Genomic DNA, 19,466 nt, shown 5'->3' with positions numbered 1-19,466 from the left:
GCTTCTTTAAAATGTGACACGGGTGCTTTGTACCTTTTGAGTATACCGAGAAGGCCGATTAAAAAGTGTGATTCAGTTTGGTAATGGGATTAAACCGGGGACTACTAACCTGTTCTCCAGCTGCTGTGAACTAAATATGCCAGCTCTGAGCCCTAATTTCCGCTGGGAAGAGAGCCCTTTGGCTATTCCTTACGTGGAGAGTCGCTGCTGTGCGACGTCCCCAGCAGATGGCGCTGCACAGAAACGGCTAGAGTTAGCCCACATTTTTCTGCTTGTGGCTCTATATGGGGGGGGGGTGTGCAGAATTTGTTTTTTTATATAGCTGGAAATATTTTTTTCGGAAATTCATACCCTAAAAAAGGCCCAAAAAGCTTTCAATCCTGTATCGAATTCACACCCGTTGAGGCATTTTTCTTACCCCCTTCCCACATAGGTTTGTTTCTTTAATGCTCTTATTTCACGGTTACTAATTTTCCTAAATGCTGTTCTGGAAAGTATGTTGTGTTCCTAATTTTCCATATTTGCGGGAACCTATGCAGAATACTTGAATATCTTGAAAAAGTAAATTCTCTCTATATTGGTCTGGCTTTGTTTTCAGAGTCAAATGGATCCATCACCAAATCATCGCCCGTTAATCCACTGGTTATAAATACTAAATGGAAACTCTCATAATCTCGTAATTATTCTCGTATAAGAGTCTGTCCAAATGCATACTTAAAAAGTTGAGGTCTCATCTCGTTACTCTACACCATTTAATGAATTGCCGCCAATGACCGTTTTGTAAATATCTCGTAAATTCCAGCATATTTATTTTTGCCTTTTTGTTTTTCCTTTTCTTTCTTTTTGTTTCTTCATTTGAACTGACTCACTGTATCGTGTTATGTCTTTTGGTTCCTATAAATTATTAATAACCTGTTAAGTAACATATTTGTCTTTAGCGCATATAAAAAAAAAATAGTCTAAAAAGACTGTTTCTGAGCATTTTCGGTCCCAGTTGCTATGTTTTTTTTTTATCAAACACTGGGCTGTTGTTTTGTATATAATTCTTCCTCTGAATACGCCAGATGTTTTTCATGCACCCAAACTAAGTGCGTGTGACTGGCAAAAATATATGGTTTAAAATACAGGTCTTGTGATCCACAAATGAGTTTTTACTGTATTTTAGACATCTGCAGTTCACATATTTTCTAAATGCTTCCAGTGATTCACTCACAAACCACTTTTTTGTCTTTTTTATTTTTTTTTTCTTCTGTTTTTCCTTTTCATCTGCAACATACTTTTTATGCCCACACAACCATACTTACAAATACCTCATAATTTTCTTCTGCTAAATCTAATCTCAGAGGAATATAATTATTTCCAAAACAAAATTAGATAAAAACGGTTCAAGATAGAAATTCTTGTTTTCAATACCTGTCAGAGAACTTAAATTAGATTTGTTTGGTCCGATGCATTTATTTGATCAACATATAACAGATGGTGAACGCATACTGTATATTGTCTTGGCTTGTTTGTCGTGCTTTTACGGTGGGGTTTTGCTTTAAAATGTAATTTAAGTATTATTTCCTCATGTTATACTATATAGTATACACTTTAATTCTGAATTGATTGGAAATCCAATCCTTTGTAGACGTCTTTGCAAGCTATGACTTCATGGGTAACGTTACAGCTTTAAACAGAATATACGGTGAATAATATATATATATATAGATATATATAGATATATATATATATAGATATATATATATATATATAAATAATTATTTGGTGGTAGTCTAACAACTGCGACTTATCACATTGCTTTTGATTTATTACAATGACTATTATTACATTCTAGTAAACACTTTGATGGAAATAGTTTAAATATTATTCTAAGTAGCTTCACAAACATAACAAACACAAGTGATCGTTTACGATTTGTTCTTTACTGAATAAGCTGTTTACTAAGGCTGTGATGGCTCTTATTGGAAATACTTTTTTCCTTTATCCTTGCAAGATTTTATTCACAGTTTTTCAGGCAATGTATCTGCTTTTATGATCTTTTGGCCCTGTGCCAGGCATTAAGTCTTTCCCCACTTTCTGAATTGTAGGTATGGAAGAAAGGACAGCTACAGCTTCGTGGGGAACAAGCGGTCAGATCAGCCCATCGTACGAATCTTCAAGAGTAAGTTGGCTTTGCTAGCCTTTTAGCCGCGTGTCCAGAACTCCCACGGGAGCAACAAGCAGGTTTATGGCGTTACTGAAGCAGAGAATACGCATGTTCCATTGCCGTAACCTTTTATGTGTGTATTTTAGAATAGATTCAACGTATACTTATAATCTCTGCAGGAAAGAATCAAGTTTTTGGTTCCTCCACCATAACGTGGAATGTGAAAAGCGCTATTAAAAAGATTTTTTCCCTCAAAGTTTATTTTTGTTTATTTTTCCGTGCTTCTGTGACCTTACCAGTGGAAATACAAAGTCCTTCATGGACTTTTGTAAATAAAAACATGTACAGAAATGTAATTAAGGTTGTGTTGAATTATCTATTTCTAAAAGATGTTCCTAAGGACACATACGTAACAAAAAAGAACCAAACAAAAACCATAAAAGTGATTGATGATATAGTTTATCGGAGCAATGTACCATTGTGTACTCAGGATACTGGGGGGAATTTATTTGCTTTTTCACACCAAATGAGAGGTGAATGAATCTGATGATAATTGTGTTCTAGCTGAACACAGACAGGGTTAGTGTGACTGGTGATCAGAGAAAAGTGTTTTTTTTCCTTGTTCTAAATTTCATACAAATATTTAAAAGATTAGCATTTAATTTGTGAATGTAATTGTTTCCTGTTTATTTCACTAGGAGATTGTCCTGATTGCCAGTTTAAATGGTGCCATTTTAAAGCTGCTCTCTCATTGTGAAGTTCATCATTAAAGGTTTCAGGGTATTTTTCATTGACATAATTGGATGGCATTTCTTTTATACTAATTTATTGTAATAGAACAAGCCTTTTTGCAATAAAAAAAAATTACATTTAGGTCTAGATGTGCAAACCTCCATAGCAGAATCCAAGGTATAATGTCACATGATCTTTTTACAAACTAGCATTTTTTCTGTGTCCCTTGAGGTTTTGCTTATTCCTTGGGAATTAATCTATATGTTTACAATATATCCTTGGTTGACATAATCCATTCTGTTGTTATTCAGATGTCGCATTTTCTTGTGCCATTACTTCCCTTTTTCTCTTTTTCTTCCCATGCATTTGTTTATACATTGAGTTTGAAACGAAATAATACCCAAACACTTTGCAGATGTGTATAACATTGCCCAATCTAAATACACAGTTCCTCTTTTGTTAAAGACCACCCAAGGACGATGGCCATTTACAGTGGCAAGAAAAAAAAGTGAAACCTTTGGAATTACCAGCATTTATGTCAAAATCTTTATTGAAATATCTAAGTTACAATAATGAACAAACACAATCTGCTTTAACTCAAGTTATTGTGTTGTGTACGTATTGAATACATCATTCAAGCATTCAAAGTATGGTTTGGAAAAAGTATATGAACCCTTAGGTAATGACTTCAACAAAAGCTAATTGGCGTCAGGAGTAAGCAAATATGGAGTCCAATCAATGAAACGGGATAGCTACACTGTATTTCTGATCCGTTTGATGTTATTTTAATGGACAACGTTTCCTTTTGCCCCTGAGCAGTCTCTGAGATAACCAAATCTAACTTTTAGTGCTGTATTAGTAATCCAAAAATGTTTGCCAGAATAAATTGAATGTCTCTGCTTACAGTGAATCAAAACACAAGGTACTTTAAAACATTTTTCAAATTATGTGTAAAACCACAAAAAGTAACTCTTAAACCGTTATGAATTGGTTGCTAATTTATTTATCCCCCCAGTTTAATGTATCCTAGACATATATTTACATGTATATGTATATATGTGTATATATATATATATATATATATATATATATATATATTTTTATCATGGTTTTTAGCTGCATTTGTTGAAAAAAGCTCCAATTTAATATTTTGCAATACCCTACATACAAAGTTGTTATTTTCTTTCTTTTAAATGTTTAGGAACAGAAAAGGGATTTGGTTGGTGGTTTATTCACTAAAGTGAGCGACACCTGCAAATGATTTTTGCTTTTCCTTATAAAGTCTTCAGCACAGCTTCTAAAATGTGGGTGTGATTTATTCCATATTTACTAATGAAAATATAAATTAAAGCAAATGTGTGTACTGATGCTGAAACCTTTTGATTTGATACAACTATGCTAGAATGAAATATTGGTTCCCATGTAGGTGAGGAACATCTGTCCCCAGTATGTGGATTTATTCTGTATTTGGATGTAATTACCTTTGACAATTGCATAGTCTGCCTTCAGTGGTTGCCTTTTCAGATGTGGAAATAAGATCATTCCTTGGCCATGTTTCTATATGTAAAGTGTTCCGCGTATAGGAAGAGCACCCCGGACATGATGCAACTTTCTCCCACTGAGACGATGTAGGTGGTTATCTGTGTTTATATGAGGTGTGTATAGTATGAAATAGAGTCAAAATGATGTTACCAATAGCCACAAGCCTGCTTAGTCTACTTATTATTTCTATAGAACTTGAACCGACATGCTCTGAATAGTGTTCTCCAAGGTTGTGCATGCAGTACTAGACTCTCTTCAGCCGCTCTTTCATCCGTCTCCTTTATGGTATGGTAGACAAAAAAGAATCCAATGCAAGGTAGACTTATGCTGCTGAATGCCTTGTTACGAGACTCCCCCAATAACATATTGACTATTGGAATCTGATTATATTTTGTTTATGATGGAAATTGATTCCTGTAATGAAGTAATATGGAGTCTTATTTTACCAAGTTCTTGATCAGCGAGGCTTAAAATAAATCTATAAATAAATACACATGTAGCTTTAACACAGCGCTACATATTATTATCCACTTAAAACTCAGAGCTATGACATTGCCTCCCGTTTAAAACCCCAAAACAGAAGGGCAGTTCCTTTATGATAGATTCTCTAACATTAACATTCGGTCTAAATTGTATGTGTTAACCTTGGCTATAAGCCACTTGGTTTCCTTGGCAGCTGCAGCTACAAGCTGCCTATCTGACAGACGGGGCTACAGCCATGGCTACCAGAGGAGACCCTTGTGGTCACGATCAAGTTGTAAATGTCAGGCCAAGTCTGTTTTCGTGTCCATCATTCTTCTATATTGCCAATTGTATAACATGTAGAGCGGGCTATAGATCAGTCTGGAATTGAGGACATGCCAGACAGTACCTTCTAAAGCAGAGCATCAGCGGGAGATGATGTGAATTGAAGGCGTTGTTTTGAGTTGACATTTTGGCAGCTTCCAGTTATGATTTTGCACTGACATCACCTCAGTAAGTATGCAGAAGCTTCTTAGAGCTCCAATGTTGTGGTTCTTGGCCTATAGGCAGAACAAATAATAAATGCTCAATGCTGTTTGTGTTAATTCTTCTGAACAAGGGCCTTTGCAGCGGGCACATTTTTTTCGACTGAAAGCTGGACACGTGCGGTTGATACTTCAGGCTAAGTGATATTTGTAATAATGAAATCATTTGTTTGTACTCTTTGAATTTCCAGTGTTAACCTGGTACAGCAAAAGAGACAAAGAAAGTAGGAAAGCCCCGGCCGTACCGCTTTATTCATTTGTAAGGTGCTTGCGCTGTTACGTACTTTTTAACGGCAAAACCGATCCATTTTTTCAAGCTGAGCATGGGAACAAATTTTGTTTGAGGAGACTAAATTCTCCATTGCATTATTTCTTTCATTGGTGTTGAAATTCCAGCTGTTTCATATCATGCTTTACTATACAGCCTGCTGATCACCGACACAAATTACAGCTAATAGTAAAGAATTTCTTTTTCTCATGTCAAGTAACGTATGCTGGAGCTGTGTTAGTTGACAGTCCGAGCCCTTTCTGTTATGCCTAATAAGATAATATATGTAAGCTGGATGACTTTAACATATTTAGAGCTGAAAGCTAACTTTGTCATGACAGTGGCCAATTACAACTCTATACATGAATTAGGAGTGTCATTACACTCAATTAGCAAGGCTGCCACATAATCTGCTTAATACTCTGCTCTCTTTTCCCTAGGGTTTTGCAGACAGTCCTCATTACAGTGATCACTTGAATGACAGTCGATTAGGGCCCCATGAAGGATTGTCCCCGACACCTTTCATGAACTCAAATCTGATGGGTAAGTAGGTAATTCTTTGCGAACAGCCCCTGAAAGCCTCTTTGGTTCGGAGACATCATGTTTCATCCCTTAGCCAGGAATTACACATCTAGCATCTGGGCCTGAGAGTTTTTTTCTTTTAATAGACTCTGATTGGGTCACTTGTCTGAGTTCTTTATCGAGATGCTTAACACAAGAGAACTAGATAATCTATAAATTAAATATGCCTTAAATAAAAATTGTGTGTGTGTGTATGTATATATATATATATATATATATATAGATAGATAGATACACACACACTGAGCTGCATATTCCAAACAGACCTGTGCGGTACACTTGTTGAACTATTTACCTGTCTTCAATAGAAACTTTTATTCCACCTGTTAATGCATGGAGTGTTAATACTACAAGGTATTATATTTGTTGTCTATGTGACCTATTTTGTGATCTGCGTATTGTCCTTTCAAGACACAGCCATGATAATCTAAGTGGATTAGTTAAAGCCAAATCCTGGTGGTCTGCAATTTCTTTTGGAAATCTTCCTGCTTTGTCTGTGTTTTCTCCTTAATCTTTATTTGTTTAAAGCAATTATATTGTCTGGGGACAAACTGTCAACATACATCATATACATACATAGAATACCCACCATTAAGGTAGTTCAATTATGTCACATGCTATGTGATTGATACCTTTCAAATATTGAATAACTTTCACTAATGAACACTATTGTGTTCCAGCATGCAAAAGTAAAGGAAAGAAATACAAAAGAGCTTGGGGAAAAAGTGGAAACATGTAAATATTGAAGGCGAAGTCACTTGTGGCAGGGGCAGACTTTTTTTCTGTGTCACGTTGACATTTCAGCAATTTCCAACTCCAGAAGCTGTAATTTGCTGTAAGATAATAGAGCCAATGACTCAAAACCAGGATGCGCCATCTGACCACATGGGAGAATATGCTTTTTATTTATAAAGTTATGCTTGCTTTAATGTTAGTTTAGCAGGCTGTACAGAAGTCTGGTGTATTAGGTGACTTGTGCTGCTGGAAGTGTCATTACAAAAATGGTTAATCATTTTGATGCATTGTAACTATTCAAGCCTTAAGAGATTCATCCAAGGCGCTTGCTAACGTGTGATTACAGCTATTACCTTATGAATCTTGTCGCTGGTGTAAAGCAATTAAAAATTAACTATAGCGTAGCAGAGCCATCAGTGCTGCGACACGTCTTTTTTTCTTCTTCTACATAGAAGTACTGTAAATGTGCACGTTATATGTTTAACTACTTTGCTTGTTGCAGAGTAGAAACAGTAACTAGAAAGTAATGGGACTGTAAAGCCTCTTTGGTTGCCAAGTAGACACATGTCACTTTCCAAATCCCAGTGCAGCATTTATATGTACACTCATTCTTAAATGAAAACGTGTGAAGTTTTATTTTCGGTACCCCGGTCTAATCTGGTTTAAGACATTGAAATCAAGAGATGACTTCATTTTGAAAGAGCATTCAATTTTATGCTTGCCTTTTAAATTCGACTAAGCATTTATTGATGTTGGGGGCAGATGAAGCTGTATTTTTTGATACTGTAAGATGATGGTAAATGTTGCGTGACCACGCGAGGTGCTGAGTAACTGCTCTATCTGTAGGGTGATCTGTTTCACCTACAATGAGCAGCGGGTGCATCATATCTGACTTACATTTATAAGCTAAACAGCAATACATTAATGAACACGCCCCACAGTTTATAAAGTTAGCATTATTTTATTCAAATAAATATTAACTAATACTAATCAGAATGTAGACCACTGGCCAGTGTTGGATATAGTGAGGTGTGTATACTTAGTGGTGTAGCTTATTTTGTTATTATGCAACATACAATATTATGATGTTGCACCATTTGTCTCTCTCCTGATGTTATTGCTAGCACCTTGCTGTACAATAAAAAGCACTTTATTGAAATTATCCAGAATGCGAGGTCTTTATAGTTTTATTTCAATGGGGCTGCTGGTATCCTGTCCATAACCGTCATGTTAAACAAATGATCCAGCAAAACAAGTTAACTTGCAATGTACCAAATGCTTACTATGAGCAAGTGGTCAACAGTGTAATACCAGAAGGGGGCAGCGGAGAGCACACTGTGTAGTTGAAATTATTAAATGCATTATAAAATACAAAGTGTCGGGGTTCCCTAAAACAACCCCCCCTAAAAAAAACAAACCATGTTCACATTATTTAATTATATCTCACATACAGGGATCATAAACAGCCTATCCTTGATACTGACGGTATACATAAATAAAATGTAATACAAGCATAGTTCTTATAGTTCTTATATTAAGATATTGGCCTCCTATTGGATAAGTATTTGTCAATTCACAAATCTAAGAGATTTTGCGATTTTGAACATATTTATTTCATATTAATATGCATTTTATATTGCAACCTCAAATATCTGTAGTTAATCAAGAGTTAATGTATGCAAACAAATGGAAACCTGAATGGGTTAAGCTTGCCAAATTCAGCCTCATATTTCATTGCTTCTGTTAGCACTTAAAAGAATCATTACTAAAACAGGAGGAATTATACGTCAAGAGGATGTTGTTATTTTGAGTATTATGCTCAGCCATAAGCGTATTTGCCTGAAGAGATAGTGGATTATAAAGTGTCACTGTCTTTCATGATGGAGCTCTTAAACACTTTAATGATCTTGTACATAGCAGAAGAGAGAAAAAATTCTAACAAGGGTTGATAATGATTCAATAATGAACAATTTGCCACAGAAAGATGCATTTCCATATTCATTTAGTTATTTTTGAAGTGTGCTGTGCATGCAGTAAAGCTATTATGGAGCTTCTCTCTCTCTCTCTCTCTCTCCCGACTAATGAATTCCAGAATTATCCTGTTGATTCAGAGGCATAGAGATAGGGCTCTGCTTTTAGAGGAGATGAAAAACGTCCAATCCATTGGCTCATGGGTAAGCAATTAGCATCAAACAGATTATTATAAGGACAACCCAATATAAGTCCTTTTGCGTTTTGACCATAGCTGTGATTTACTCTTAAGAGGCACTATTTAGAATTCACATTCCTTTCTTTCCCCGCTTGTAGATTAATTACAGTCCTTTTAAAGTTAATAGTTATCCACGTACAGTACAAGCTGATTTCATCCTCCTGAGCATCGTGTGATCTTGCTGGCTCAGTCCATCAGAGCTGGAGCGACGTCAGACTGACACATTGCAACTATACTTAGCAGTGTTAAAAATCTGAAATGTGTAAAATAATTATCCGCATGCCTCGCATCCATGGGCGTTCTTGCAGTCGACAAAGCAATGAAATCCCCTAAAGCTAGCATATTCTAGGAACCATAACAGATTCAGATCTGTTTTATCTACATACATGAGCTTCAAGCCCTGACGGCTGGCCTTAATGTTAAACTCTATCCATGCCTTACTGAGAGGCTGCCGTGCCAGCGTCCGCAGAGGACAAGCTAGGAATAGTAGGGGAGCTTTTTTTTAAAAAAAAATATTATATGGTGATTTTTTTTATGCGACGTGTGACAGCTTTAATAAAATGTAGCTGCATTAGTCTGAAATCCCATTTGTTTTGAATTTTGCCAACATTTTCCCTCGTTCTACAGTATGGCATTGTGTTGACATAGCCTGTTTAGACATGCTGAGTGGGGACAAACACATCTCGGAGTCAGCTATCTGAGAACGCCAGAAGGTGCAATTATTGTAGCTGACATCTAAATAGACCTTCCATTTTCAGTGTTGCTTAATTAAGTGAAATATATTAATTTTACCTTTTTTCATGAGCCTATAGCACGATTGTGTTTGACAGTACGTCTATTTATAAACATAACCTTGTATACCAGAAGCCTATCTTTGCCTAAACTGGACATGGCAGAGGCATTATTAAACACTAATCTACATTCACCGGCCCCTTCCTTCCCTCCCTGTCCGTAAGGAGGGCCGGATCTTCTTGGTCCCTCCCCGCACGGATGGGGATCACTGGAATGCTTGTTAGGAGGAGGGGGTGCCGCTCAAAAGAGCTACCTAACGCCCCTCCTTACCAGAAACACCGGACCTTTTTAGGGGACCCGGCTCTGCGATGGATTTTCAGCGTTCAAAGTACGTCCTGTGCCGTCTTCTGACTGTATTAATAAATCAAATACAAAAAAGTGAAAAGTAACTCGACTTGGCTACTGCCTCACTGGATACGCCGATCACTAGGTTAATCTCTGGGTGACATGACACAGGCTGCATGTGTTAACGTCACTGTGTGTAGTAGGTGGTTATTTGACATGTCGAGCCTAGTGACAGGATAGATCAGAGAAGAGAGAGCTGCGGGTTCAGTGTGCAGGCTGTGTTTCGAGCTATATGCATGTACAAGTAGTTTGTCACTTTGGTTTTATTTAAGTATTCCTCTTTATTTTTGAGGAATTGGGGGTGGTTTATTTCTGTGGGTGACCCTCGGCTGTCATCATGTCCTCTGGTTTTCTGTTTCAGGCATCTGTAAAGTTAAAAAGGAATTTCCACCAAATATCTTCTTATTACTAGTATTAGAATAAAAATGTTTCAAAACATTTCTGGTTTTTGCATGGTGTGGCGTCTCTGATCTCTGCATTTATAAAGCATTTTTTTTTTATGTATAAGGGATTTTTTTGTTACATATGTGTGTGTATGTAATGTATAAATATCTTTTAAACCTACCATTCTGGCTAAGAAATTTGTATAAAAGTCCCATAAGGCTAGATAGCAGGGTCCTCAGCTGCTGTTGTATCTGTATGCATAAATGTATATTTGTTAAACACCCTACCTTTTATATTGTACTGCGCTGCTCTTAAGAAAGAATAAATAATATAATACGTGTGTGTATGTAGTGAAAGTAAGGGAGCGCAACGAATACTGTCCCCATCCACAAATCGGTATTGTAGAAGGCATAAAGCACTACATACACTACAAACATTTACAACTTGTAAAAAGAGATTTGCTTTATTTTCCAATGAACTGCTTGGTAGCACATGAGATAAAGTTGGAAACATAAGAACAGGTTGTCTGATCGGCTTATAACGCCCTCTAAAGTAGTGATCATTCATGTGGCCTTTTCATCACTGAATGAAGGGGTTAGCGATTTGTTATGCTGGCAGTCACTCTGTAAATAAACATGCTCTAAAGTGTTTGCACCTGTAATATGCATCTCACACACCGGTAGGGTCAGTTTTACCTCCCCACCACTTTCTATATTGTGTTAAAGAATACATGGTGTAGGAAATGAACAGCGGTGCGGTGTGTTAAGCATTGTGTGACCCAGAAGGGAGGTGAATTGAGCAGTGTGTGACCTATTCATGATGTTATGTTGTGTACACTATTCAGCGTGTTCACACTGGGCACTGTTGTGTATGAATGATAAATCCCTCTGTTCCGTGCCAGTGTCTTTATGTTGTGTCATTAGACTCTCTTACTAGGCAGATACACACTTGGAATTTCAGCTCTGACATCAGTCATTGAAGTGTACAGCTGACAGAATTATAGTTCTGTTTCCATAGAAATACTTAATTCCTTTTAATCACAATGTTTTTGGCTGTAAACTTTTAGGGATACGTGACTGTTGATGTTGTTTCTTACTGCTAGTAATAGGTCTCCCATCGCTGTCCGTATTAATATGTTTCTCTTCTCCACTTCTTTGAGCTTTGATCTATTAGTCACCTATGCAACTGTTTTGTACAGCTGTTCAATGTTTGCCCGCTGACTGACTGGCAAACACCCCGTGCCCAGTCACCACACCGCTGTTCCACCAAAGATTTTGTTCGTTGACAAATGGTTTCCAGCCCTGTATCTGTAGAAACAGTGCAGTCCACAAATCACACTTTTATTTTGTGTGGGTGCATGCATTCTTTTAGTTATTGGGGTTAATGTGTATGGGGTTACTTTTATCTCGTTTCAGTCCACCTGGCTACTGAAACTAGAAAGCTTTCGTATGTAAACTTCTTGCACTCCCATTGAAGTCGGTGAAACAGCAGCCAAGGAGTTCATGTAGAATAAACCTTTAACATAAACAAGTGCTGTTTTCACAAAGAAGTCATGGTGTAGTTCCAGTTGTGAGGGTTTGCACTGGCTTGGTATGGAGAGGTACATATCCCGTGATCAGGGGTGGGGGAGATGATAGATGCAGCAGAATAGTTCTCAGATCCTCTGTAATGAGATAATCTGGTTTGGTGTTTTATCAATGTATCAAGTGACAGAATCCATGCAGATGCTATTTCCATGATATGCCTTTTAACCCCCTATATGCCAGAGTGGCACATAGGGGGTTAAAAGGCAATTCTGGAGGCAGAGTGGCAAATAGGAGGGTATAGGGCATTTCTGGGGGCAGAGTGGCAAGCCTGGGGGTAGATGTGCAAATAAAAGGAAATAAAAACAAAAAAAAATATTTTTCTCAATCATAGCTTTTATTAAATATGAAAAAATAGTAAATATAAAAAAAGTAATAAAACTTTTTCCCTCGAGAGTCGTCTTATATTCAGGCTTATTTTTCCTAAATTAATATCCAGATCAGATCATAATCAGGGTCATCTTATAATCGAGCAAATACGCTATATTGCGTGTGTTATTTTGTGAGTTTGGCGAGCAGCTCTAGTTGAGGTATTCCCCCTGAACATTGTCGCTGCGCTGGGATTTGCCTTGACTTTGATGTGGCGGAGAATGCTCTGAAATGAGTGTTTGCGGGTCACAGGTGCCGCGCGGCTAATCTGCGGTGCAGCTGCTCGGAAGATGCATCTCAGTAGGCCATCTTTGCTGCCCTCCACCCGGTGAAGCGAGGTGGGGACGAGAGCAGGTGTGCGTTACACGACAGAGGAGTTACTGACAATCCTCTCTCCCTCCCTCCTATTCTGTAATCATACGCTTTCAGCAACCTCTGTTTGCGGGTTTCTGGGTACCAAGCGCTCTCGCAAAACCACAATCACTATATAAAGTATAGCAGCAATGCTTGTGTTTACATGTTTCTGCAAATCCTTTTATTTTCCACACTTACTGTTTATGTCGCAGAGTTCGATTAACATTTAGGAGGAGGTCGCGTGATGTTACCTTAGGTGAGAAGCCCCCCGGAAGCATGTGTGCGTCTTATAAGTCGGGTAGCTGTACTAACCCCCCCCCCCGTCGGATCTCCCGTCTGAGCTCGATGTGCTTTGTAAAGCGATAGGAGGGGCATGTTTTTATTTTGATGCTAGTGATTTAACTGTCCCTAAGGCCGTTGCTTAGCGACCTGCCTAGTAATTAAAACAATTGTTATTGCAAACAGATTATGCGAAAGAAAAAAAATAACAATGCCTGTTATTGGATTATTTTGTTGCTTTGCCGCAGCGCTTTCAATTTTTAAGAGTATATCCCCCCCTCCGCCTCCCTTGGGAACTTTTAACAGGACATGAAATCCTACATCATTGTTGTTCGCTCTTAAATTGCCAAGTAAATTTGTCTGCACGAAACTGCTACTTTTAAAAGAATTTAATTTAAAAAAAAAACCCTAAATGTAATAAACCAATCTGTTGCAGCCATGACGAAAACTGTAAATTCCACTTTTTACGTTAATACAGAATATATGAACTAGTAATATGAATCGACTAGATTGTAAGCTCACAAGAGCAGGGCTCTCTCTTCCTTCTGTGCCAACAATTGAAATGATTTATTTTGGCTACCTCTTATTGTAACAGCGCTACGGGGCCTGCTGGCGCTATACAAATAAATGTAATGTATATTGAGGGTTCACGTTGCTGGGGGGTCCGATTCTAGGAAGGACGCCTGCAGTGCACTGGATTTAATACTAACACGGTATAGAGCATGGGGAGGCTGCTGTCAACATACTTCTCAGCCAAAGGAACAGGCATGTCACAAAACCGACAAGACTGTTCTTCAGTGCCACGCATAGGCCATCATTACCTGGAGCTGTGGACAGACTCAAACACATTAGAGAAGTGAGATTTTTGACAGAAACACTCAGTAGCTTTGCCATTTGGAAATGATTTTCTCCATGAATCGAGTTCACAGTCCCCCTGCACTCCCTTCCCATTCACTGGCACAAGGGCAGGGGCTGGTCACTGCTGGGGTCAAACGTGATACCACTCCCTAGGGGAGATTGTGCACAAGGGTAGAAAGCTTCACTTTATTCTTCCCTAATCTTCAGTGGAAAGTTTACGCTACGTCCGGTCACTTATTTTGCTTATCGCCCCCCTTCCTCTCCTTTCCATTGGTATGGTGCACAGTCCTAAACTCAATCTCAAATAACGTTGGTAGGAACATCCCGATGAGTTCGCCGCCAAATGCAGTCGTTATTTTAGTGAGCGGCACAAGGTTTTCTTACACATGGCTGAGCAATCATACTGGCTTTTTTGGAAATAGGCATGGCATGCTTCGCGTCTCTCTGGCACAGAGCGATGTATCTGATGTTAATCCCACTCTTCCCTTTAGAGATTGTTAGCTGTCAAAATATGCGCAGAAATATTTGCTAACACTCTCTGTAGGTGTCCAGCTGTTAGACGTCTACAGCCATATCTTTGGAGATTCATGCTGGAAATGAAAACCAAATGTGCAAGCAGCCTGCTGCATTAAGAAAACATGAGTTTGTACGGGTGCTGAAGGATTCATAGCGTATTGCCAGGTGTGATTGTATATTTGCTGCTTCATTTTTAATGCTTTGTGTTACGACTGGGCAGAGGCATTTAACCCGTTCTCCGATGCCGAGACCAGCACGCCTTGCTTTGGCGCTCCAATACTCTTCAGGTTAAGTTATATTGAACGATCCAGTCGTGTACATTCTGTGGCTTGGTTTCACGTTCGTATTACATTCGAAAACGTGTCATGTTTAATCTTCTTTAGTAGATGGTGGAAGTAAACTGCGTGTTTCATCGTACCAAGTCCGCTTGGCTTCTATTGCACTAAACGAACAGGCTCATCCCCTATTCGACTGAGACGGCAGTTTTAATTGGCCTCATTCTATTAAAGATGATATTTCTTGGACCAAAATACAGGTTGGCAGCATGGAGAGTGTGAGCTTCATTGGTGTTCGCAGCTCTTCCCAATCCCTCTTGTGATTTATTTTTCCTAGACTCTGGAACAAGCTCAGTCTCCTGGCAAATCAATACAGCTAATAAAAAACAAAAAAGAAATCCTTTTGTGATTGTTAAAGAAAGGAACAAAGAGAAGGGCATTTGATTCATTACCACAACACCCCCCCCATCTGTGGTTTAAAATCCACTTCATTGGAAATCGGCCATTTTTATTTAATTTCTACCCTGACGTACTCCAGCGTGAAATCTCACAGCAGTTCCCAGTTGCTGAGAAATAATTTTTTTTTTAGATATTTTTATTATTAGGTTTGTTAATACAGTGCCAACCATTTGCGCTTCGTACAATACATATATTCAAGGGGAATGACAAAGCTAGAACTGGCGGGCTAAGACAAACCGATGCTTTGGGTAGAGAGGGCCCAGTTGGCGAGCTGTTAAAGCATTGCGCTGGATCAATTCCCTTTGTATTGTTTGATTGCCTCCCAAAACAAAGTTCCTGTTTCTTTATGTTCATGAAAGATACATTTTGTCCACATTACCCTTGGTGTTTTGAGTTCAAAATATTTTAACAGTAGAATATGCTATTGGTCCTTTTTTATTGGTTTCCAGACTGCTACCCTGACTTTGTATATAGCCTGCTTGACATAGAGATCATAAATATACACACGAGTGAGCATGTATGTATATATATCATATGTATTGTATGTGTAAGTGGGAAGATCATGTACCATCATATTCATGGGTTTCCAGCATTACTTTTGTGTAAAACTATTTTGGGTTACTGCCTGCTCTTCATATCAATCCCTGGAGCAATGTGAATCCATGTCTGGTCGCTCCACTGTGTCAAAGAGCGCAAATAGTTTTAACTAGGTGATGTTTTTTTTTATTTAGCGTTTTGGATGCTAAATAAGCTGTAAGCATTGGCACGCTATTGGCACGTTTAAAGGGAACTCAGACTTGAGCTGTAGGATAAACGCGGTACACGATTTAGTAATGTATAGTGACAGTTTTATACAAAAGCATGTATCGCTGTCTTCTTGTAACTACTTTCTTTGTGTTTTGTTTGCTTTCCTTATCTGCCGTTCCTCCATAAATCTTTGGCTCTATCCTCTATAAATCTCTCAGAGCTTGAAATGCTGGAACACCGCTCCTGTAAAACAATCCAAGAGCCATATTTCTCCAGGGGAAAGAGCAGCTTGAACTTCCTAGAGAGGAAGAAATACATAAAATGATTCATTAATTACAAGAGGAAAAGAAACGCAGTCCAAAGTCAAATTGTGCTACGTTTACAGGTTAATAACCGTGCTTTATGCCACACACACTATTCAGTATTTTTCCTCTTTTATTAAATTATATTTTAGTTTAAAACTGCAGTTTTGGTCGATGTTATGGGACTGCAGTTTTTTTGCTCAACATTTTTATTAAACTTTTACAGAAGTTGGGGAGCAGAAAATACACAGAACATGAGCAATATACAAAGCATGTGTTCAAAGGCCACCCAACATCTTTTATGGCCTATCAAGGCCCATCCAGGCCTCCAAAAAGTGTTGAGTAGGAGGGTGAAATGCAAGACCCCCCTCCAATACTGACAAACATAGGAATTGGATTGTTAGAGAAATTATCCGTATGTGTGCATCATAGCTTTTACAAATCTTTCCCGTTCAGCACCCAAGTGTTTACACGTGTTGAAGCACCATCAGGACATCTACATCATCTAAGAATGGTCCATCAGGCCCTTTCCCCCAATACAACTGTTTTCCTGACCAATATACCCTGGAGGGGTATCTGATTCCCCTGTCGCTCATCATTCGTAGGTTATTAATAAAGCGGTGACGCAGAGCCCTTCTGCCTGATCCCTGCGAGTCCGAGTGAAAAGAGGGGTGGAAACAGAAGGGTTAAATACATCTTTCAATTGCCTAACCTGTGTATGCAAAGGCTGTTTAATCAAGCTGTGACGTATGTGAACACATCAAACATATTCCATAGCTTTCATTTTGCTTACTTTTAAAACCTAGCTGCTTTAGGCAATCCTCTGCAGCTCGTCATCCCTCGTACATGGTGCTCCTGCTCGTCCGGGAAGCCTTGTATCTCCCCAGATAGGTGCTTAGCATGAATACGCTCCTTCCAAGGGAATCTGTACGCTGCACAAGCTGCATGGTGTGTATGGGGCACCAAATGGTCTGCGTTACGTTCACAAATAATCAAGCTCTTACATGAAGCCTAATTTGTACGTATTTGAAAGAAATGTGTGGTGTCCTTTATTGCTTTATTATTACATCACATTATTCTTATTAGTAGATATCAAAGAAAATGTATATTTTGTGTAGGATGTAGAATCCTTGCATGTATGTGGCAATAAACAGTGTTTGAGAATTCAAAGCTGTGGTGCGCAATTCACCCGGCCTCTCAAAATCCTAAATTTAACCCATTGAAGCCCACAGGATTAAAATGGGATTATGAGAAATCTAAAGAGCTTTTGCAGTAATCTGAAAACAAATTTGAACCAGTCATATAAACCTTAGATGGTAGGGGTTTTTTTTCCTTGTTTTTTTTAAACATTACTGCCTCATTTAAACTTACATATGAAATGCTATGAAACACTAGAAGCCAGTCATTACCCAATACTTTATATCTGTATCTTTTATAGGGTTGGTAATGGGTCTTTTGCAAGACGGCATCATTGCATTGTGTTTATTATTATTATTATTATTACTGAAAAATCTGTTGCCCGTGTTTTTGTTTGTTTTTTTAAATCAGCAGTGTTTCTTACTTTGTGCATTGTGATATCGTTGCCACCTTTTAATGAAGTAACCAAAGAAAACACATTTGTTCAGTAAATAAGGAGGTATCTGCATTAACTAAGGGCCAGCCAACTGGTGGCTCTCATGATTTCCATCAAGTAAAAGGGCTAAGCACGCAGTGAAGGATATTTCCTGGCCCCGCATAATGTATAGTTAAATCAGGGGAATTTCAAAGCCCCCTACTCCTTGAATTATAAATTCTTGCAGGAGGAACTCGGCCCTTTGAAATGGAAAGTCAAAGAGCCGAAACACAACTCTGCCTTTCGTGAACAAACCTATCTATTTAAACATGCCCTAAACAGACGCCCCAAAACAATTGTTGTCTTACGAGTGCAGGACCATTAACCTGCGTCAGACATTTTTGGAATACCTGTTTAACTGGCCGCAACATTTGTGGGATACTTAAAATTGCAGCTGTTATAACAATATTATGTGTTTATGGTACCTTTCAACTAACCTTTGTTTGAAAGCATCTCATGGTTTTGTCATTTCATAGAAAGGTCGCTGTTTTCCCTTTTCTGGAAGCTTTATTGAGTAATATATGCCCTCTCAGAAGAACTCGATTCCCAAAGGGTGACTTCTCTTCTTGTCACTTCTTGTATGTCATTTTTCCTGGCAATGGGTTGATCAGCCAGAAGCGTTTTATTTCTTCAGTGCACTTGCTCATGTATATAGTCACAAAACCTACGAGTATGACTCACTTCTGTTACTTTTGGGGATTCTATTAGTGTGACATGAGTGTGTGCCTCTCATCACTAACGGTGAGTCATTTTTTGAAAAGCAGTGCCTCACTACTTGGGAAGCCGTTTCATACTTGGCCCCGGATTGCTACAAAATACCTATAACACTGCTAGCTAGAAAAAATGTAGTGGATGCAGAACTCCACGGGAGCCACTAAGCCTCGGTGTAGTAGCCCAACAGAAGAAAGAAGAACAAACTCAGTGACTTAATTCAACAGTGAAAAATAAAGCATTTGTTAAGGCGGTCATTTATATATATATATATATATATATATTATGTATATATATATATATTATGTATATATATTATGTATATATATATATATATATTATGTATATATATTATGTATATATATATATATTATGTATATATACTCACACATATTTTGGTGTTGGAACACTTTGCCTTTATTGGCATTTTACTGATGTATGTCAGCCTGTGGAGAAATATGCAGTTATAAACATTGTTATTATCTGAATTGTTTTGCAAAAGGAAATGAGGCATTTAAAACAAAATAAAGGTCCAATTAAAACAAAACTAGTAATAATAAAAAGAATAAAACTATGGCTATATGTTATTGGCTTCTACTTTAAGATGATGGTAGTTTCAGTGTTTAATTTGTTTTAAGCACTATCGCACCACAATC

The 19,466-nt window shown here is 38.0% G+C and overlaps 1 protein-coding gene across 9 annotated transcripts in view; it reads left to right on the top strand.

Annotated features, from left to right (window-relative positions):
• TCF12 (transcription factor 12) overlaps nucleotides 1–19,466 on the top strand; it is a 101,398-nt gene that overhangs the window by 24,903 nt on the left and 57,029 nt on the right. For 7 of the 9 annotated variants that reach the window (XM_053464192.1, XM_053464191.1, XM_053464199.1 and 4 more), the window contains exons 4-5: nucleotides 2,091–2,164; nucleotides 6,139–6,241. In XM_053464192.1, the coding sequence (XP_053320167.1) occupies nucleotides 2,091–2,164; nucleotides 6,139–6,241 (177 nt within the window). Of the gene's footprint in view, nucleotides 1–2,090; nucleotides 2,165–5,621; nucleotides 5,695–6,138; nucleotides 6,242–19,466 lie in introns of those variants that run through there. The other 2 variants (XM_053464197.1, XM_053464196.1) reach the window with 2 other exon arrangements.

The sequence above is a fragment of the Spea bombifrons genome, chromosome 4 (assembly GCF_027358695.1).
Source record: "Spea bombifrons isolate aSpeBom1 chromosome 4, aSpeBom1.2.pri, whole genome shotgun sequence".
In the NCBI taxonomy this organism is placed as follows: Eukaryota; Metazoa; Chordata; class Amphibia; order Anura; family Pelobatidae; genus Spea; species Spea bombifrons.
The sequence above is the reverse complement of the archived record's forward strand: the minus strand, read 5'-3'. Positions and strand labels throughout refer to the sequence as shown.